Source organism: Myotis myotis, unplaced genomic scaffold (genome assembly GCF_014108235.1).
Source record: "Myotis myotis isolate mMyoMyo1 unplaced genomic scaffold, mMyoMyo1.p scaffold_m19_p_19, whole genome shotgun sequence".
NCBI lineage: Eukaryota > Metazoa > Chordata > Mammalia > Chiroptera > Vespertilionidae > Myotis > Myotis myotis.
The window spans coordinates 39,433,800-39,454,986 of record NW_023416323.1 but is presented as its reverse complement, the minus strand read 5'-3'; the positions used below and the strand labels follow the sequence as shown (position 1 = coordinate 39,454,986).

The 21,187-nt window shown below is 51.5% G+C and overlaps 1 protein-coding gene across 4 annotated transcripts in view; it reads left to right on the top strand.

The window, feature by feature from the left end:
* The window catches only part of FTO (FTO alpha-ketoglutarate dependent dioxygenase), a 256,938-nt gene that overhangs the window by 99,119 nt on the left and 136,632 nt on the right, over positions 1-21,187 (top strand). For 3 of the 4 annotated variants that reach the window (XM_036345957.1, XM_036345955.1, XM_036345956.1), the window contains one exon: positions 179-298. In XM_036345957.1, the coding sequence (XP_036201850.1) occupies positions 179-298 (120 nt within the window). Of the gene's footprint in view, positions 1-178; positions 299-16,540; positions 17,160-21,187 lie in introns of those variants that run through there. The other variant, XM_036345958.1, reaches the window with a different exon arrangement.

Here is a 21,187-nt window from a genome sequence, read left to right as displayed (position 1 = left end):
GCTGCAGGACTGCGCAGGCCGGGCTCCTCTTCCTCCTCCCCCTCCTCCTCCTCCTCCTCCTCCTCCTCTTCTTCCTCCGCTGTGAAGTTCCTGCAGGAGGACCGAGTGACGAAGTCCTTGTCCTTGTCCGCCTGTCACAAGGGCCTTGTAACCGCCACCTGGTCTTTGCCGTCCGCAGGTGGAGTTCGAGTGGCTGAGACAGTTTTGGTTCCAAGGCAGTCGACCCCGGAAGTGCACCGACTGGTGGTGCCAGCCCATGGCTCAGCTGGAGGAGATGTGGCGGAAGATGGAAGGCGTGGTAAGTCTGAGGGGCCCGCCGCCAGTGTCCTGGGAGGTGCGCGTGTAAATTCTCCGCGGCCCGATTTGCATCAGTAAATCCATGTGTCACTCTTCTGGATGACTGAGTTAGGCTACTTTCAGGAAGGTAACGGGACAGCCAGGACCTTGTCAGTGTGACCTCGGTTCAGTGGAATGAACGTCCTTTGAACATCTCCTTCCCATAAGGCATTGTGTTAGACCCTCGAGGAAGTAAGGATGCGGGGAGAACAGTGTAACAGCAGCACCTAAAATGTATCTGCCCTTTATAGGCACAAGCATCATTCAGAGGGGTTTCCCTCTATTAACTTTTAAGCGTCTTCCAACAGTCCGTGAGCCTAGAAACTGGTGAGCCTTCATTTCTGGATGGAAAACCGAGGCCTAGAGAAATGAGTGCCTCGCCCAAGGCCCCCCGGCGCCCAGGGCCCCCAGCCAGCGGCCTTGCGGGATGGAAACCCCGGCATCCCTGCTCTGCAGCTTGTGCCCGGAACCATCCCCTGGGGTGGGACAAGGAGGGAGACATGGATAGCGCCAGGTGTTGCATTAGCTTACGTGAAACCCTGTGATAGAGGTTTTCGAAAGATCACAGACCACAGACCAGAGGCGGGAGGACTGGATTCAGACCACGGGGGCTGGCACTGCTGTGAAACGGCTGATGTGGCTTTTGGGGAGCTTGGATGGGGAGGCATAGGGTCAGATCCGGCACGTGGAGGGGAATTCAGGCTCCAGCAACTGCACAAACAGATCAGAAGTGGGAGTGTGTCGGGGCGGGCGCGGGAGGGAGGCGGGTAGCATGAGACAAGGAATTCAGGGGACGTGGTGGGAAAGGTAGCGGGAAGGTGTAGAGGCCTCATGGAGGGCTTGAATCAGGTCTTCATTGAACTAATAGTAATCATGGCAAATACGTGCATAGCAAATTACTAATAGTAATCATAGCAAAAACCGAGGCCACACATGCTAAGTATGGGGCACTTCTAAACGCTTCATACATAAGTTATTTAGCTTGTAGGACAGCCCCATAAAGCAGGTGTCACTTTCCTCTGACAATCGAGGAGACCAAAGCACAAAAGGGCCACAAGGTCATTGACTCCAAGTGGGGAGCTGGGGTTTGAACTCAGGGAGGCCGGCTCCAGGGTCATGCCCTTCAGCGCCTCACCGTCCCGCCTCCGTGCAGTGGAACTCAGAGCGCAGCGGGAGAGTGACAGAAGCCTGCCAGCCCGTTGAGATAGCGCCCCTGCACCGACGATGAAATGTGCCGGAAACAGTGAACTCACCTGCAAAAACGGGTCGTGATTGCTAACCTCCATTGGCTAATCACGAAGATAGCACGTCGCCACCCTGGAGGGGCCCCGGGTGGAAGGTCTGGGTCAGAATCCAGAAGTCCCTGCTTTCCAGACGGCTCCTCAGATCTGTACACCAGGCTGTCCGTGGAGGGCTGTCTGGGGAAGGATGCTGTAACCCTGCTCGTGAGTCCTGAGAGCGTCACAGACATGAGGCTCTTGGAAGAAAGGAACCCGTTCAAAATGGGGCGTCGTAAACCCGCGCTGGAGGTGATGAGAAGTCCATGCCTCCATCTCCCCCCAAGTTCTGTGGGCAACATTAGCCTGTGTAGCCTGCGCTCCGTTTCTATGGGATGGGTATGTTTATGGGGTGGATATTTTTATGGGGTGGATATATAAAGGCAGCTTCACTTTCAGGCCTTTTTAAATTTTTTTTTATTATTTTTTATTTTTATCCTGGCTTCATCCGTGTACATCCGAGTTTGAACTTCTTTATTTGCTGAACCTTGACTCTGAGACTTCAGTTTGGCTTTGGGATTGTAAGCGGACAACTCTGTAAATTACAATTGGCGGATGAATAAGAAAGGAACGCACTGATTTTTTTTTTTTTAACGATATCTTTATTAATTTCAGAAGGGAAGGGAGAGGGAGTGAGAGAGAGAAACATCAATGATGAGAGAGAATCATGGATCGGCTGCCTCCTGCACGCCCCTCACTGGGGATCAAGCCTGCAACCCAGGGAATCGAACCCTGACCCCCTGGTTCACAGGTCGACGCTCAACCACTGAGCTACTACGCCGGCTGGGCAGAACTCACTGATTTTGTTCAAAATGTTTTGCAGTTGCTTTTGCTCAAGATTTTGTTTTTTAAAGTAAAATCTTTGGTCTTGTGAGCTTGCCAGTAATGGCTCCTGTTGAATTCATCTAAGAAATTTCGTTAGGATGGTTGTATTTTTCAATTTTGAGGCGATGCCGCATGAGATGGAGTATCTGCTATGTACTTTATAAGGCTCGTGTAGAAGACACTGAAGGAGAAGAGCAGTCCTGGGACTAATGCAGGCGAGCTCCCCGCTGTGGGCGTGGCATTGCTGAGCCTTCCCAGGGTGATGAATGGCCCCACTGTCTACCTCAAGCCCCAGGACGATCACTATCAGCAGAGGGGAGATTGGGGCCAAGATAAAAGGGACGGTCCTTCTAAATTAAATCGAAGCGTTGCTTCCAGCCTTTTTTAAAATGACTTTGAACAGATTCATAATAACTTATTTTTGCGGTTAGAGGAGAATGATCCTTGGAAACGTCCACGCTTCCGTGGTTCTGTTTGCGCAGGACCATCTGGTATTTGTGTACTTGGCCCTGGCCCGTTCCATTCCTGCTTTGCACCCAGCCCGCCTCCTCTTTTCCAGTGGCAAGCAGTAGGGGGCAGTGTTGAGCTACCAGTCGGAGGCCCCCAGATGCTGCTTGCCTTTCAGGAAAATGCATACAAATGTACCAGTAACTGTCGAGAATTATCCCTGTTGCTCCACGTTAGCTGTAATCTCCCAGATTCCATAACACAGGAAATCAGTTGTGGGTTAACAAATTCAACAGCAATTTAACATAAAAAGTGCAGAGTTTGGTGCACATTTGGATCCTATAGAATTAGACTAATCGAAACGGCATTTCTGAGCGCGCTCACGTGGCTTCCAGGGAATATGCTAGTCAAACTTATTATCCTTTTAGACAAATGATTCTTCTTTATCTTTATGCTTTTTTTTTTTGAATCGTAAAATCACGTGTGTGTGTGTGTGTGTGTGTGTGTTGTAGAAAGACTTCTCTGATTAACATGGCATGGGTCTCTTTCGGCGAGAAAATAAAACAGAAAACCCCAGGCCATGTGTACATTACGGTTCCCCTCTGCTTGCGAGTCAGGCCACCTCGGGCAGCCCTTGCGTCAGCGAAGAGCCTGGCGCTGGAATTTCTCTCTGTCTTTGTGTCCTTTTCCCCCCCAACTTTGTAGTTGGAAGGCGCGGTCTCAGGTAAGACAGAGAAGAATGGAGAGTGAGCTTTGAAACCGCGTCGCTGCCGTGACCGGTGATTGCCTCACGTGTCCTAACCCGTCACCTGTTTCAGGAAGTCGAGTCAGCTGTCTGCGAGGTCCCTGGCCGCTGCTGCCTGCGTTCGGGTCGAGCCAGCACCAGGGTTTTGGTGTGTGTGTGTGTTTTTTTATGTTGGTTTTTTTTTTTATCACACTGTTTATTCTTGCCATTCTCTCCCCGAGGATAGTTTTACTCTCCGCACCTTCTTGTGATGTAAATGTGAACCCTTCGATTTGAATGGCATTCTGATAAAATATCGCATCTCCCTTGAATATTACCTCGCGGATTAACCCCAAAGCAACACGAGGCTGTCTTCCAGCCCAGGAATTGAGCCTAACCTTTCGCTCTGTCCTCAGGAAGGCATCGTACCCCCGTACCCCTATTCAAATATGTGTATCTCATGTGTTTTTTCTAAGTCAGCCCCCACCCCACAGGCAGAAGTCCCGTGTGATGAGCAGACTCCCCGGGATAAGAGAGCGTTACCATTTGAAAGGAACCTCGCCAGCCTGGCTCGCTGGGTAAAGAGAAATCTGAAAAGCCGGGGTCTCCTGTGAGGCCAGGGCGCCGGGCTGCAGCCCGCGATGTAACGGATAGGCCGTGTGTCTCGCAGGGGCCGGTATCGCGCGCCGCCAAACTGACATTTATTTCACCTCTGAAATGTTTCAACGCTGTCAGCTTCACAGGGACACAGAAGAGAGTGCTGGGTGCGGTGTCCTTTACACCGATGGCATTTATTCATCTCCTTTCGGCCGTACACACAGTTCTTTTCAAAGCTCAATTTGCTATAATCCACTGGCAATATTCTAGAAGAGGTTCCGGAGCAAACACTTGCAGGCGGCTGATGATTTCTAAACCGGAGGGATGTCTTTGTTACTCCTCTTTTCAGGGATGGGAGTCGGTGCTGAAGGCTCTGAATGTTTCGAGTTGCTTTTCCTAGCCCCACAGTGCCCTGGGCCGGGGAGGAGCAAGGCCGTTCCGTGGCCATCGGCCTCCCTAGCCCCTGTTGACTTCGGTGGGGAGGAGCCCAGGCTGGATTATTTAATGTATCCGCTTGGAAGCCGTGTCATTACGTGAGGTGGGCCACAGGCTGCGTCTCCTTCTCCCCGTTTCTGCTCTGACTTTGGTGCAGGAGAGAAGCGGGAGACGTGGAAAACGAGTAGGTGTTTTATTTCATCCCGTTCCCCGTTCCTCGTTGTGAAAAGTTTTAAGAGAGAAAGGCACTCAGGAATGTGAAGGCCGTCCTTTACGAGTCCGTGGCCATAGTTTAATTTCAGGATGAGTCATGCCTTTTTCCCTCGCCATGCGGCCCGCGTAAACCTTCTGGAAAAGCTCACGCCCGGAGCCTGCCCACTGTCTGGTGAGCCCTTCTCAGTGCAGGTTATGAGGTCGGGGGGGGGGGGGGGGCAGGGGGGTGCGGGGGGAGCGAGCCGAGGAGCCGCTTGTTTGTTTTTGGAGCGATTAATGAAGCTATCAGCACGGCGTTTGAGATCGAAATCTTGGTAGCTGAAGAGAAGAACAAGGCTGCTGTCTCACATACCGAAACACATCAGAGTGCGCTGGTCTTGGCTATCACATTATAGTTCAGCTAGCCAAGTTCACTTCAAACTTTCTTTAAGGTTGAAAGATTTTGGAGGGCATGAGCAAGAAAGTGCATAAGTAAATATTAATATTTTGTCCCTATTGATGGTGAAGTCACCGACTTATATATGTATGTATGCATATATGTGTGTGTGTGTGTGTGTGTGTGTGTGTGTGTGTATATATATTCCCCCTTTAGTGCTAATGTATATACCAAATTTTATTTGCTCACATGATCCTGTCTTCTGTTTTTCAGAGTTAGCATTTCTGAAATAGGAGCAGGAATATATTACAGTCATTTCAGATCTGGTGTGAGGTGGCTGGCGGTTTTAAATTAGAATTTCAATTCCCTTCTCCATTTTTTTGACGGGTACAGTGCTGAGTGGCCCGGGATAAGCAAAGACTGGGGGCAGGTAAACAGTCACAGGCACCCAATAATTCACATTATGTACGCAGACACTGAGTTCTGGGACCGCTCTGGTTAGCTTTGGAAATTTGGGGGGGAAAAGAAAAAACAAAAAGGCACTTTTCACACTCCAGTGGCTTAAAACCCTCGGCTCTTATATTTTTATTATCTTAAATGTGTTCACGGAAGGTTGGTGCTTTCTGTTCCACGGCCTCCCCACCCACCCACTCCAACTCCCCCCAGCGGCCTGGTTCTATTAGGACTAACCTATCTGGGGTGAAATGGTACACTGAATTAGCAATGAATTTTTAACACGTCTTGATTCCTTCTTTGATTGCCCTCTGGATTTTTCTCAGATTTTTCCAATTTTTCTCTTAGTTGCTGCAGACTCAGTCATGATTGGAGAGAAAGAAAAAAAAAGGTGTTGTGTACCCTTGTCTTTTTTGGGAAGAAATTTATAATTCCAAGAGAATTCAGGCTGAAGCCATAGAAGCCGAATGTGCATGGAGAGCACAAAGGCCTGTGTTTAGGATTCTCTTTGAAGTGTTTTTGCAACTGGATAAGGAGAAATTTAGAACTCCTCTGATAGTGTTCCGGGTAAATACTTAAACCCCTTCAGAGAATTTCACACACAGATACCGTGCCGCAGAAAAAAGGGATACTTATGTTCCCCAAAGCTGCTACAGCCTTCAGCTTTGTACTTAAAGACGGCGGCGCTGAATAGAATCCTACGGAGGATACATCCAGTGACAATATCTCCAGGAGCATCAGAGCCGGCCAGTGGGTAGGACTTTCTGCGGTTAACCCTGCGTGAGCTGAGCTTTAGTGGGACCAGTGCGAGGACGAGGACCTGCCGTGACGCCCCAGGAACGGTGAGAGGCAGGTCCAGGCCTCCGCTCTGCACACAATGGGCGCGAGGCTGGGAAGCGCCGAGGCCGGTGAAGCAAGCGGCAGGAGCTAGGACATGCCGAGCGAAAGCCTTGCCGTCTCTCTTCGCCCTTGTTGGTGTGGAGAGACGAACTGGCATAAACAGCCCAGGTTTCCGTGGTAGCCCCGGTCTCAGAGGCTTCAGCTACATTTTGCTAACCGTTATTACACACACGCACGCACGCACGGACACGCACATATACATATACATTTCACACACTATAAATATATGTATATACATAGATATTTTTTAATAGGTGTGTTCTTTTGTTTGAAATCATTTTAACTGCCCTGGAATTCCTATTGATGGAAAGGTGTGAGAATCCTGCTCCCTTTCCCGGGGGTGCCCCTGCAGCCCGGGCTGCTGGAATTTATTTGGGATTACTTTGACTAGCACACCATTGCAGCATTTCAGGTGCAAACACAGAAACCCTGGTGCCAGGTTGGGGGATGAGGAGTTTTCATTTCACCAGGAAAAGATGCAGCATAAAACAAGGGTATACATTACTTCCTCTATTTTTTTTTTAATTTTTATTTTGGGGGGTGGTAGAGGGGGGCATGAAATTCAGCTCTAGTCTATCATTGTCTTGTTATAGAGAAATATTCTAGAAGAACCTCTAGAAAAATGAAGTCGTGTTACAAAAAAAAAATATATCAGACCCATCGGTTTGAAAGGGAAGCAAGATTTCTAAAGGATGTGCCAATTGTTAGGAATATTATCAATATTTTAGGATTTCCCCTGCAAATCAGTTGGGAAAATTGAATGGTCCTTAAAAATGTTACCTTAGCCCTGACCGGTATGGCTCAGTGGATTGAGCGTCAGCCTGTGGACTCAAGGGTCCCAGGCTCGATTCCGGTCAAGGGCATGTACCTTGGTTGCGGGCACATCCCCAGTGGGGAGTGTGCAGGAGGCAGCTGATTGATGTTTCTCTCTCATCGATGTTTCTAACTCTCTATTCCTCTCCTTTCCTCTCTGTAAATAATCAATGAAATATATTTTTTTAAAAAAAATGTTACCTTGGGCCCTAGCCAGTTTGGGTCAGTGGCTAGAGTGTCCACCTGCGGACTGAAGGGTCCCGGGTTCGATTCTGGTCCAGGGCACCTACCTCAGTGGCAGGCTCCTCCCTGGCAGGAGGCAACCAATCGATGTGTTTCTCTCACGTGAATATTTCTCTCTGTCTTTCCCTCTCTTTTTCACTCTAAAAATCAATGAAAAAATATCCTGAAGTGAGAATTAAAAAAAAAAAAGGGTTACCTTGGGAAGAAAAGAAGAAAAGGATGGTGATCACATGAGATGGGTTTGTCAAATAGGAAATACTAGTGCTGCAGAGATGCCCAGCACCACCAGGGTGCCTTCAGAAGGAGCAGTGGGTAGTCCTTGAGGTGGGAGCCTCCCTCCTGGCAGCATCGCTCCCCTACTCATCCCCATCCTCTAGAGCTGGGCTTGGTCCTGGAGCTACAGGGACTCTCAATGCATCCAGATCGGAGCTCCGGGCCCCCCTGGTAGTTGCCGTTCCTCTGTGGGCTAACTAGTTAGGGAGGCCGGGCTGGGAGTCTTCCCGTACTTTGTGAACATGGTTTTGATTGATTGGCAAACTTAGCCTTCGCATAAAAATCTGGAGTTATCATGGCAGTATTCACAATTTCCAGTTTTTAGAAAAATGCCTGTTTGAGTTATATAGACTTGGAACAGGTGGTAGCTTGATAATATATATATATATATATATATATATATACACACACACATATATATATATATACACACACACACATATATATACCCTCTCATTTAAATATTATCAAATGAGCAAGTAAAAAAATACCTAGAATTATGCATAGAACTTCTTTTTTTATAAATACATATATATTTTTAATTGATTTCAGAGAGGAAGGGAGAGGGAGAGAGAGATAGAAACATTAATGATGAGAGAGAATCATTGATCAGCTGCCTCCTGCACGCACCCCACTGGGGATTGAGCCCGCAACCCGGGCCTGTGCCCTTGACCGGAAATCGAACTGTGACCTCCTGGTTCATAGGTCGACGCTCAACCACTGAGCCACACCGGCCGGATCAAAACCAAACTCTTGATCCCCGTAAGCCCCCAAGGCTTTCTCCCGGGATTGCACAGCTCAAGCAGTGGCAACCTTGGAGTCATCTCGATTTATCTCTTGATTTATCAGTGCATCCAGTCGGCTCTGTTTTCAAAATATATTCACAATCTGAGTCCTCCCTCCCACTTTACCACCTCGAGCAAGAACCACCGCCATTTGCAGAAATAGCCTCCCTGCTTCTACCGCCCTGCGTCCACCTGTCAGAGTTCCTTTAAAAAATATGCCAGGTCATTTCACTCCCCACACTCACCCTCACGTCCAGAAACCCAACTTCCTTGCCAGGGGGCGGTGCCTGTAGGATCTGCCCGCCCCCTCCACCAGCCCGCTCCGCTCTCTGTCTTTAGAGCACGCCAGCTTCCTGCGGCCTCCGGGCCTCGCATGGCTGCTGCCTGTCTGGACTTTGCTTCCCTCTGGTATTTGCATGACTCATTCCCTCTCTCACCTCATCAGGTCTCTCTGACCAAGTTCTCTGGGCTTCCTGTCCCTCTCCGCTGCCGCCAGGATACAGTGCTTCCTGTCTGTCCCTACATTATAGAATCCTCAGGAGGGCAGGGCGTCTGCTGTATCCCCTGCTCTGGCCCCAGCTCCTAGCACAGGGTCCGATCCATAGTAGCTGCTTGACACTTAACTTGTTACCGAGATGAATGGAGGTGAGGTCAGGGCTCCAGGCCCGCCATTTCCTCACACCCGCGTTAACCGGCGCGGCCTAAATAAATTCTCTTTAACTCTCTACATTTAATGAAAATCCTTAGGTCCTGCTTAACAGGAATAGCTTGGGGTTATTTTTATTTTTAAATGAACATAACCCTCCAGACAATACCCGAAAACCTCTTTAACCTTCAAAGAAAATGCACAGAGCCCAGAGCATGTAAGAATGCCCCGTTTTATGCTTTTGATACTAACCCGGAGATGATGGAGCAGTCACCGGCAAACACCTTACGCAAACACAAAAAGTCCTTCTGTGTAAATGAACAGAAGTAGGTTGTTCGTTTCCCTGTGTTGCTAAAACTTAGACTCATGGAGACTTGTCCCGTTTGTTGGCATCCTTCGTTATTTTAGATTTCCCCATTCCTGAAAAACCTCAAAGGGCAAAATCGCCAGGCAGTTAAATGAGTTCTGGGACAAAGCCGGGCCTTTTAGCACGATTCCCAAAGTTCTGTGGGGAACGGACGTATACTGGACAGGTTTTCCGCGCAGAACAAGGGAAATCCCCGAGGAGTAAACCGACTTCCTCTAGACAAGCTGCAAGCTGATTAAAATATTTATCATCCTTCGGGTATGCAACAGCTTTGCTGATGGAAGGCGTATTAATATTCATCCTCGCTGCCCGCCTGCACTTCAGACTGATCCCAGGAAGGGCCGCGCAGGTGACCAGCTTCCGCTCCTCCCCAGGAGTCCTGGAGACCCGCGCAGCTGGGAAGCACGAAGCGCCTTGTGATGTGACGGGGCTTGTCTGCTGGGGGCTGGAAACCAGGAGGGACTTCTGGACGGGAGAGCTTTAAAGGAGGCCTGCTCTCTCGAAGGGAGTCTTTTGCTAGAACAAAGGGAAAAGTTGGGTTGTAATGGGATGAGCAGCAGGACTGCCCTTGCCGTCTGAGTCCACGAGGCAGACCCGGCTGCTGGGCTGAGTGGGAAGGGTCGGAGCCCGACAAGGGCTTGGGTGTGAATGCCAAGCCAGTGGCCCCATTTTCCGACCCGGGTGTCTATCTTGCGCCCCCACCATTGAAATGCCAGCCTCATCATTGGGGACTTTGGTCGAGGCTGGTCTTCCCATGTGCGAACCACTTGCGATGCTTTCTTGCTTGGGAGCCGTAGGTCTGCTTTGTTTTATTTGTTCACCCTTTTTGGTGTTGGGATTGTGGTTTGGAGGAAACGACACCCCCAGAGCCTCTCGCAGAGGGGACAGCCTCGGAGACTGACGTGCTTGCACGGAAGCATTTTGAATGATGGCCAACGTGTTACTCATGAGCTGTCTGATTTGGTTCAGGAAAGCAGGTGTGGTCACCTGTCACTCCCACTGTGGAAATGGGGTGCTTTCTTCCCCACGCGTATCTCCCCATCCTGCGGCTGAGGGGCCCGTATCAGTGCTGAGCTGGTCACACCACTTGAAAGACCAAATCAATGTTTGGAATGTTCACTCAGGCCTCACCCACCTTTTTTATTTTTTTATTATTTCAGAGAGGAAGGGAGAGGGAGAGAGAGAAAAACATCAATGATGAGAGAGAATCATTGATCAGCTGCCCCCTGCACACCCCACACTGAGGATCAAGCCCGCATTGGGGCATGTGCCCTTGACCAGAATTGAACCTGGGACCCTTCAGTCCTCAGGCTGACGCTCTATCCACTGAGCCAAACCAGCTAGGGCCGGCCTCGCCCACCCGTATGTATAGATCTGCCAGACTCTCACTTTTCCCTTTATGTCACATTACTATGTTCTAGTGACTGGGTTGATTACTTCCAAGGCACAGGTGTTCATTCTTGAGGTATCCTATACAGTAAAAGGCTAATTTGCAAATCAACTGAACGGTGGAATGACCGGTCGCTATGACATGCACTGACCACCGGGGGCAGACACTCAACACAGGAGCTGTCCCCAGTTGGTCAGTGCGCTCCCACAGGGGGAGCGGCGCTCAGCCAGAAGCCAGGCTCACAGCTGGCGAGTGCAGCGGTGGTGGCGGGAGCCTCTCCCATCTCCACGGCAGGGCTAAGCTGTCAGTCAGACATCCCCCAACGGCTCCCAGACTATGAGAGGGCACAGGCCAGGCTGAGGGATCCCTCCCCCCCACCCCAGTGCATGAATTTTGTGCACCAGGCCTCTAGTTGGTTAATAATCAAGTTTGTTCTTCAGATATGGGCTTCTCAAGGATTGCCTCCACTTTGATTCTGTTGGAGAATCTAAGGCAGGGGTGGGGAACCTTTTTTCTGCCAAGGTCCATGTGGATATTTATAACATCATTCGAGGGCCATACAGGATTATCAGCTTACAAAATTAGCCTGCTCTCTTTGATCAAGCATTTAATTAACTCACCCCTAAGGCCTTGGCAGGGCCAGACCAAATGACTTTGCAGGCCTTATGCGGCCCGCGGGCCAGATGTTCCCCCTCTCCGATCTAAGGTCTGGTGTTACCTGTGAGACCACCGTATGTCTCAGGGAGATGGAGAAAGGATAATTTGGGGCCACTGTCTCGCGTTACCAGAGAATCTTATGAGAGAGCCACACCCAAGTGGCGCTTCCCTAGAGAACAAATAGCTTTTATGCCTTTTTTTTTGGTGCGTCTTCCCTTTTGCTGTCTCTTGAGCCTTCATAAGGCCAGAGAGCCTGGGGCAGAGACACAGTCAGACTGGTCACTGCTCGATTTCCTTCGAGGTCTGCAGCCTTTATCCCGGGCTGTCTACCGACGAGGCTGGTGGTGCCCGTGGCGCTAGGCTCTGAGCGCGGGGGCCCCACGGCCCTGGGATCCTGGGACGTCAGTGTGGGAAGGGGCCCAAGAGATGGTCCCCCCATGGTCTTCATTTTGGGAAAGGAAGGGCCCAGAAGGAACAGAGGCCTGTCTGGGGGCCTCAGAGCCGGATACCGGCTCCGGCTCGGAGGGCCCAGGAGGTTTCCTGGCAGGGTGCTCTGGGCATGCACACAGGAATCCCTCTGCCGCCGGGTTGGGGTTGCCTGGTGAGAAGTGGTTTGTTGCCCTGATTAGAATGTAAACACTGGCCGAAGCTGGGTTTTGGCTCTCACAGGAGCTTCATCACAGCCTCCTGTGTTTATAAACATGTCTCAGCGTGAGGGGGGATGCTAACCTCGGAGTCCCCGGAGAGCACCCACGTTCTCTCTGCGGGCTGAGACGGAGACTCCCCAGCGTCCGCCTCCGAGCGCCCGCGTCCTGCTGCGCTCCCCGGCCGGCCTGGGATGCGTCCCGGATGGCCATTTCCACGCCCGCTTCCAGGAGAGCCCGTGATGCTTTTTGACATTTCATAGTCAGCGGGCATCTCCCAGGCAGGCACACAGCCCAGGCTCAATCTAACAAACAGTGTTTGACATTTTTCTCTAGGATTCAGGGTGTCTGGTGTTGGCGAAAATGCAGAGTTGCTGTGTCGTGGAGCCTGCGTGCATGTCGAGGAAATAGACACACATGTAAACAAGGCGCGATGTGTCACAGAAAAGGTGGGGACACAATGTGAGTGAGGTTGAGAGACCTGGGAAGGCTTCATGGAAGAGGAGGCGCTGTTTTATTGCACCTCGCAGCGTGAACTGGCTGTTAGTAGGGAAGGTTTTCACAGATGAGGGAGAGGGGCAGGGCCCATTTCGGGCAGTGCGCACAGTAGGCCCAGGAGCTCAGCATTCCAACCTGAGAAACGCTCTTCCATCACGTAGGCGTGAGGGCAGGCACTGTAGGCCACAGCTGCGGTCTCTCTCGGGAGCCGGCTCTGCAAAAGACACACTCCTGTCTGGTCAGCGTGCCTGGGATCACCCCACCACCCGCGGGATCACCCCACCATTGGCAGGATCACCCCACCATCCAGATCGTCTCCAGCAGCTGTATCCCCGCAAAGCGGACTTGCTGTGATGAGTGAAAGTTGGGGTCCTGGGTGAGTCAGAGGGCGGCAAGCGTCCTCGTCTCCGATGAGGCTCAGGCACGTTGAACGTCAGGGGCGAATAGCTTCATCTGCACAGGAGAAACCCCGCCGCGCGGAGCGGTTCCCAGAGGGGTGCCGCCCGTCTCGCAGAGCATGTAGGTTTCCTGTTTGGGGAGCATCAAAGCACTGGAGAGATGACAGTGTGTGTGACAAGCAACACTGTCCCTGGGCCCCACTATTACAAGACCTGGCCTGTCCCTCCCTCCCTCCCTTCCTCCCTTCCTCTCAGTCTGACTTCCTTTCTTCCCCAGAAGTGGGAGTCTCACCTGCTCCAATCTGAAGTCGGACGCCAGGGTTCCTTCCTTTAAAACCATTCGCTGGCCCAGGCGACCATCCCTCATCCTGCCAGCACCGTCCCGCCCCCCGGGACGGACCACACCTTCTCACGGTCACTTCCCAGCGACCCTCTCCTTTGTGGGAGAGCGTCAGCGCCCGGGTCCGACAGCACCTGGGCCGTGGTCTCCCTCAGCCTGGAGGAGCGCATCTTTAGAACGCCTATTGCTCTCAGCACTGTCTTCCCCGCTGTCCCAGAGGACCGGCGTGGCTCTTTTCCTTAGTCCTCACCCGAGGGTATTTTTTCATTGATTTTTAGAGAGTGTGGAAGGGAAGGAGAGAGAGAGAAACATCGATGTGAGAGAGACACATCCATTGGTTGCCTCCGATATGTTGCCCAACCAGGGCCAGGTATCGAGCCTGCAACCCAGGTACATGCCCCTGACCCGAGTCGAACCCGGGACTCTTCAGTCCGAGGGCCGACACTCTATCCACTGAGCCGAACCGGCCAGGGCTGGGCTCTTTGGGTTGGTTGGTTGGTTTTGCCTGTTTCTAACTGTGCTGGGAGGCCGCACCGCTTTCTCTCTTGCAGGTGGGCAGCATGCGGCCGTATGTTTGCTCCAATAAACAAACATGCTTTTCAGAGATGCTATTGTTTAGCAGGGTAGAAACTTTTCTTCGGTAGCATCTTTTATAGAGAGGAAGGTAGGATACGACTGTGCTTTAAAGCAAAACCCAGCTATTCTAAAGGCATTGCATTCTGTGACGCCCAACATTGCTGCCTCCCGCCAGGCCCCTCTGCCCCCCGCCAGGCCCCCCTGCGTCCCGGCTCCCCGCAGCCTCTCAGGGAGGTCAGACGGCGAGTGGAGGGCTGACTGGGGAGGCCAAGGGCTCTCTGGGTCACCCCAGGCCGTAAAACCTCGTTACTGGAAAAGCACCTTGTGACCAGGGATCGGCATCCCCGGGCGGAGGGGCGGCCGCGGTGGGTGGTGAAGGGACTCACCAGCGCATCCGAAATCGGCTCCGTTCAGCAAGTGGCATCCTGCGGGGCAGGCAGCGCCGAAACGCCAACAGCTGTAGGACAAGCCTTCGAGGTTGTCGTGAACTGTGCCCCCTCCTCCAGCAGCAGTAACTCTTGTTGATCCTGTCAGGGGCCTTTCCCGCGAGCACCGCACACCACCCCGGCGGGTCAGATGCTTAACCCCCTGCCCGGTTACAATGAGATGGCCCTTTTGTTTTCCTTACGGCAGAGCCCGGCCTAGCAGACGGGGGAATGGGGGCCTCGGGCGCTCGCCGCTCAGAAGTCACCGATTGTCCGGGCGCCACAAAGGGCGCGTATTTTTTGTTTCCATCCGACAGTGGCGCGGCCTTTGCCTGTGCATCCAACCACGAGACAGTCTGCCCATTGACCGGCAGGCAGGAGTTTGGGGGACCATTTGGTTCCTCTGACCTGTGTTACTTTTTACTGACCCGGCCAAATTGCTGAAAAGTTTCCCCTTTCTGCAGTCAGTGCTTAAAGCTGCTCAGTGTCTCTGAAGTGATCCCACCCCGCTTTCTTTTTAACGCGTCACATTCCTGTGTATCGCAGCGCCTGCTACTGCAGCGAACCATGAAATCACAAATGTTACGAGGTTCTTAGGGACTGATCAGACTTTTTTTTTAAAAAAATATGTTTTTATTGATTTCAGAGAGGAAGGGAGAGGGAGAGAGAGATGGAAACATCAATGATGAGAGAGAATCATGGATCGGCTGCCTCCTGCACGCCCCACACTGGGGATGGAACCTGCAACCCCGGGCATGTGCCCTGACCGGGAATCGAACCCGGGACCCTTCCGTCTTTAGGCCAACGCTCTATCCACACCAGCTAGGTTGGGACCGATCGTACTTTATGAAATGCACACAGAGCACCTCCTGACCCTGGGATCGCCTGTGAAGGTGAGCAGGCTGTTGCCCAAGGTCACGGATCTGCGTGTGTTTATTTGTGTGGGTGGATCAGGACAGCACGTCGGTGTCTCTATCTGTTTTTCAGGCAGGAACTGTTTGTCATGCGGCCCCTTTAAGAGTTAAGGCACACCGAAGGGGCCAGTTGAGCAAACGTTGAATCCGAGCCTCCAGCACGAAGGCTCCTCTGCGAGGGAAACAAAAGTGCCGCCGCAGGTGGTGGACTCGGGCACAGGAGGAGGAGGCGGCCCAGCGGTGGCCCATTTTTCTCATCCTTTCAAGGCGCCCATTGTCTGCGCCCCAACGTGAGCGTGTCCCCGCTCCGTCTCATGGAGACGGTTTCGGCATGAGAGGGCCGTGCCCATCCCGGTTTCTCCCGCGGCTTCGTCTGGGGGATGGAATCTACCCTCTGAACGAGGTGGGAGAGGCGATTCCCTCCGGAAGACGAGCCGCCCCTGGCTGCCAGGCCAGTGGAGTGAGGCAGGCCCCTGTCCGCGCCCCGCAGTCCTGCAGGTTTCAGGTTGTCTTTGGGGATCTTAAAGCAACTGTGCGGTGACCGCGTTATGTTTTTATTTTATTTAAAAAATACATGTTTGTATTGGTTTCAGAGAGGAAGGGAGAGAGAGAGAGAGAGAGAGAGAAACATCAATGATGAGAGAGAATCATGGATCGGCTGCCTCCTGCACGCTCCGTACTGGGGATTGAGCCCGCCTCCCTGGGCATGTGCCCTGACCGGGAATGGAACCCTGACCCTCTGGTTCATAGGTCCATGGTCAGCCACTGAGCCACACCGGCCGGGCTGCATTACCTTATTAAAGCTAAGGGTAAACTCCGCACAGTCTGTACCTGTTTACATCAAGGTGTTTTGTGGGAAGGAGGAGAACTTTTTAAAGCGAGTAATCGTTGGAGTTGGAATCATTGTTGTCTGCCCCTAAAAATGAATGAAATGAGTTCATGGTCATTAAAATCGGTTCTGAATTCCTATTGGAAACTATATCCCCAGGTGATTCATCGAAGACTTCGCAGACCATGGTGTTGACGGAGTGGCCTCGGCAGGGACCACATCCGTCTCAGGTAGATGTGGCCACTCCGCCCACGTGGTCCTCGCCGAGTGACCCTTCCCTACCCGATCGTCCTTCATTTGGAGTTTTACGAGGCACGTTGTCAGTAGCATGAGCCACTTCATTATAGTGAGACAACGCTCTGAGCTCAAGGATCTTAAGAAAAATAAGAACATTGTTTAAGGGTGGGCAGATGTATGTGGTGAAACTTATTAGTTATGTGGTCATTCCACCAGGTCTACATTTCAGTTTTCGTTGCCTTGAAATGAAAATGGTAAGAGTGAGCAGGTCAGTCTTAAATGACAAAGTTGAGGCCGTGATAGGCAATGAACAGGACATTCTAGTAGAGTAACTTTTAGAAATGATTTTCATAAATAAAAATCAATATAAGAGCTTCATGGAATCTGACAGTTATTTGATGTAACCCCCTTGGCCACCCTTCACCCTGTGTGTATATGGTATATATGTATTTTTTACCTGGATGTCTACCACATAGCAGAGACTCACATGGGTGATTACATGAGAATTTGCCTTCAGTACATTCTATTTGGTGTGTTCGGCTTAAATGTGCTAGGCCTGGAGTTAGAACCCCAGATGTCCATTCCTAACTCGAGTCCTGAACTAATTTTGATATTGAATGAGCTATTTAGTTTAGCTGAGCCTCAGATTCCTTATCTGTAATAATGTGTTTAATAATTCCTGCTTTATCTAACTCATATAGTTTTTATGGGGATTAAATGAGATAATGTTCATTAAAACACTTTTCAAAGTGTAAATCATTTTACAGTTATGTTAGCTTCTGGTGTCTGGGTTCTATTTGGTTCTATTTACTAATGGTGTAAAATTTGGCAAGTTGCTTAACCTTCCTTGATCTCAGTTTTTTTTAATCTGCAAAATATAAATTTTATCTCATAGACTTACTTTTAGGAGTCAGTGATATAATGCATGTGACAGCACCTGGCATGTAGTAAGCACTCAGCAATGTGAGCTTCCATATCATTATCACCATCATCATCATCATTGTCACCATCATCACTATCACCATCACCACCATCACCACGACTATCACCATCATTACCACCACCACCACCATCACCATCACAATCACCATTACCATCACCACCATCACTATCACCCTCACTACCACCATCACAATAACTACCATCATCACCACCATCACCATCACCACCACCACCACCACCACCACCACCATCACCACCACCACCACCACCATCACCATCACCACCACCATCACCATCACTACCACCACCACCATCACTGTCACCACCACCACCACCACCACCAGCACCGTCACCACCACCAGCACCGTCACCACCACCACCACCACCATCACCACCACCACCACCACCACCACCACCATCACCACCACCACCACCAGCACCGTCACCACCACCAGCACCGTCACCACCACCACCATCACCACCACCACCACCATCACCACCACCACCACCACCACCACCACCACCACTACCACCATCACCATCACTACCACCAACACCAGCACTGTCACCACCACCACCACCCCACCACCATCACCACCACCACCACCACCACCATCACCACCACCACCACCACCACCACCATCACCATCACCACCACCACCACCATCACCATCACTACCACCACCACCATCACCATCACCACCACCATCACCATCACCATCACCATCACCATCACCATCACGATCCAGAGGCATCCAGATGAGAGATACTGGCTTCTCTGGTGTCGGTGGTCAACACTAATCAAGGGCCTGCGGAGTATAAAACGACGATCAATTCTAGTGCTTTACTGTGGCTCTAAGTGACTAGTACTTGAAAGTACCTCACACTTACTGGCTGTTTATCATGCGTCAGGCACTGTTCCTTCTGAGGACCTGCGTGTAGGAATTGAATCCTGTCAACCCTCTGAAGTAAGTGCTGTAAGTAGCTTCGCATTGCAGGTGGGGAGACGGAGGTGCAGAGAGGGTGAGTGCCTGGTCTGCGCCAGCTCAGCCCCTGAGGCAGTCAGATCCACGGCTGTTCTTCCTGCCTTCCTGCTGGAGTGCACAGGGACAGGAGCGACCTCCTGACTCACCAGCCACCGTTTTCCCTTCATGGCCGCCAGGACTGGCGAAAGCTGCCCCATCGGCGGGGCTAAATTTGAGTTCTGAACCTTCTATCCCCCAGCGAAGACACGGTGACATTATGTGAAGTGCAGAATGGTGCGTCCGTATAATTTCCCTAGATCTTCAGGTTTACATAGCTGTTCCCCTCCTGCTCCACACACTCCTGTCTGCTCAGCGTCCCGCAAGCATTCCCAGCTCCTCGCGTGGCTTTGGGCGTTATTTCCTCTCTCTGTGCCTCAGTTTTGTCCTCTTTGAAACAGAGGTGCCTCATATATGGTAATGGCTGCGTGAAGTGAGATAAAGTTGATACAAATGCTTGTTGCAATGCCCGGCACATGGTAAGCACTCACTCAGCGTCCCTCTTGCTGTTCTTGCCACCGTGGGGGGACCCGTGGTCTTGGCGCCGGGGCACCAGAAGGGTCTCGGGGGCATTCTGCTTCACCCCTTCTCTCCCCTCCGGTCCCTCCACACCCCCTGCACCCCCCAGCCGTTAAATTTCCACGAGGGCTTTGGTTTGGATGTTCCTGAAGGGGGGTGGGTAGGCGAGGCGGTGGGGGTAGGATGGGGGGAGGGGTGGAGAGCAGATATCTACAAAGGAGTGAATGATAACAAAGAGCCCTTTCTGCTCCGGTTCCTGCGTAGAAAACATATGTTCAGTGATGCGGGCAGCAGTCGGGTTCAAGACACACTGTAGGACTGCAGACAAAGGCCCGCCCCCGCCCCCCGCCCCCGGCATCCACAGCGTCTCCAAATACAAACATCTTCGCTTGTCTCACTTGTAAGGGACGGAGCTGTCAGCCAGATCCTCTTGCCAGTGTGATTCCCCCCCCCCCTTCCCTTTCAAAGGCCTCCCCCGTGCCCCCAATGTTTTACACTTCGTATAATCCAGTGTGCACGGCAGACCACGCCAGCCTCTGTGGGACCGGCGTGGGGGCGGGCCACTCTGATGGAGATACCGGGTGACTTTTCCCGCGCCCCCGGATCGGAAGGACCTAAGCCCCTTTTAGGACTGACATCGTCCCTGGCTCGATGATTCAGTGCTCGGTGTAGCTCGCCATCCTTCACCTTCAATGAACAGGCCAGCGGATAGGTCAGCGTCCTGAGGCCCTTAGAAGTGGCGGCTGGGAGCCGGGGCCTGTGCACGTTGCGGTGGGGTTGGGAGAGTTCTTGCTCTTATTTGTAGGGTGAATCGTTCTTGATGAACAGACACAGATACATCAAGGCCCCGCAGAAGGAACTGGAGGGAAGCCACTGTCATTCTCCTCTTATTCATGATGTGTAATCTATACGCAGGTCTGAACTTATTTCTACACCCGCGTAGTATTGCTCTGTGAGCGTCTGTTGATAAATCTTATTTTCTTCATTGAAGATTTTGCAGCTGTAGTAGGTTTATTTCCATGCGCGAGACTTCAGGAAGATGCTTTGATATGTGTTCCTTTGTAACTACCTGTATGTGTGGGGTAGACATGTATTCTTTATAATGCTTTTCTGTACAGTCCACTAGAGCTTCCAGTGCTGTGAACAGGCAGCTAGAAATACACAGAATTCTCACCCCAGCGGTTCTGCCACGGATGCACATGGCTCTTGGCTATTTCACATTCCCAGTCTCAGTTTTCCCATCTGCAAAATGGGAATTCCACGATCGTCCTACCTCATAGGGCGGACCAGAATAAAGCAAGGTCAGTGTTCACACGATGATGGTCAGCGAAAACACTCGCTGTCTCTGGACAAGTCTTGCGCTGTGTCTTCGTTGCCCATTATCGAGTCAACTTCAAGGCTTTTCTTTCTTTTTTCTCCTAAGACCGGCGCTGGGTGCTCCGTTGGATGATACTGTTAATTAGTTGCCTGGCTCATCCTGGAAAGCACCCGCGCGAGCATTCAGAGGAAGGAGGGAGGCAGGGAGTTTCCCGTTGGCTTAGCGCGCTAAATGGGCCTTGAGCTCGTTTCAGCAATTGAGGCAATTACAGCCCCGCTAATGAATAGGCAGTCAAGTGGAATTTCCCGTGTACGCTGTCTGCTGGGCCGAGGATAATTTCAACACCTGAAAACGCTCAGACATAAAACATTGTATAAATATTTTCTAACGAGAGGCGCCAACAGAGTCATCTCCGCCAACGCGTGTCAGCACCGACAAAGGCACGTACTGATGCTGGTGCACGTACAGTTTTTAGTGCTGTCACCTGAAGATCCTTGAAAGGAAAAGCATGGTAGAAATGGATACCTGTTCCCCTCAGGCTGAAAATGAGTCGGCAAAGATCGTCCTAATGGCTGACGCGAATAGACTGCAAATTGGGCTAGACACGCCCCCGTGCGGCCCCGCCCTGCCGGCCCAGAGTGGAGTGTCACCCACAGCCCACAGTAGGACCACTGGAAAAATCACTGGCTATTCTTTCCCACATGGAATGAATTCATTTCACAGACGGATGGGGAAGGGAGGTGAGGATCGTACGAGTGTGTGTACAAG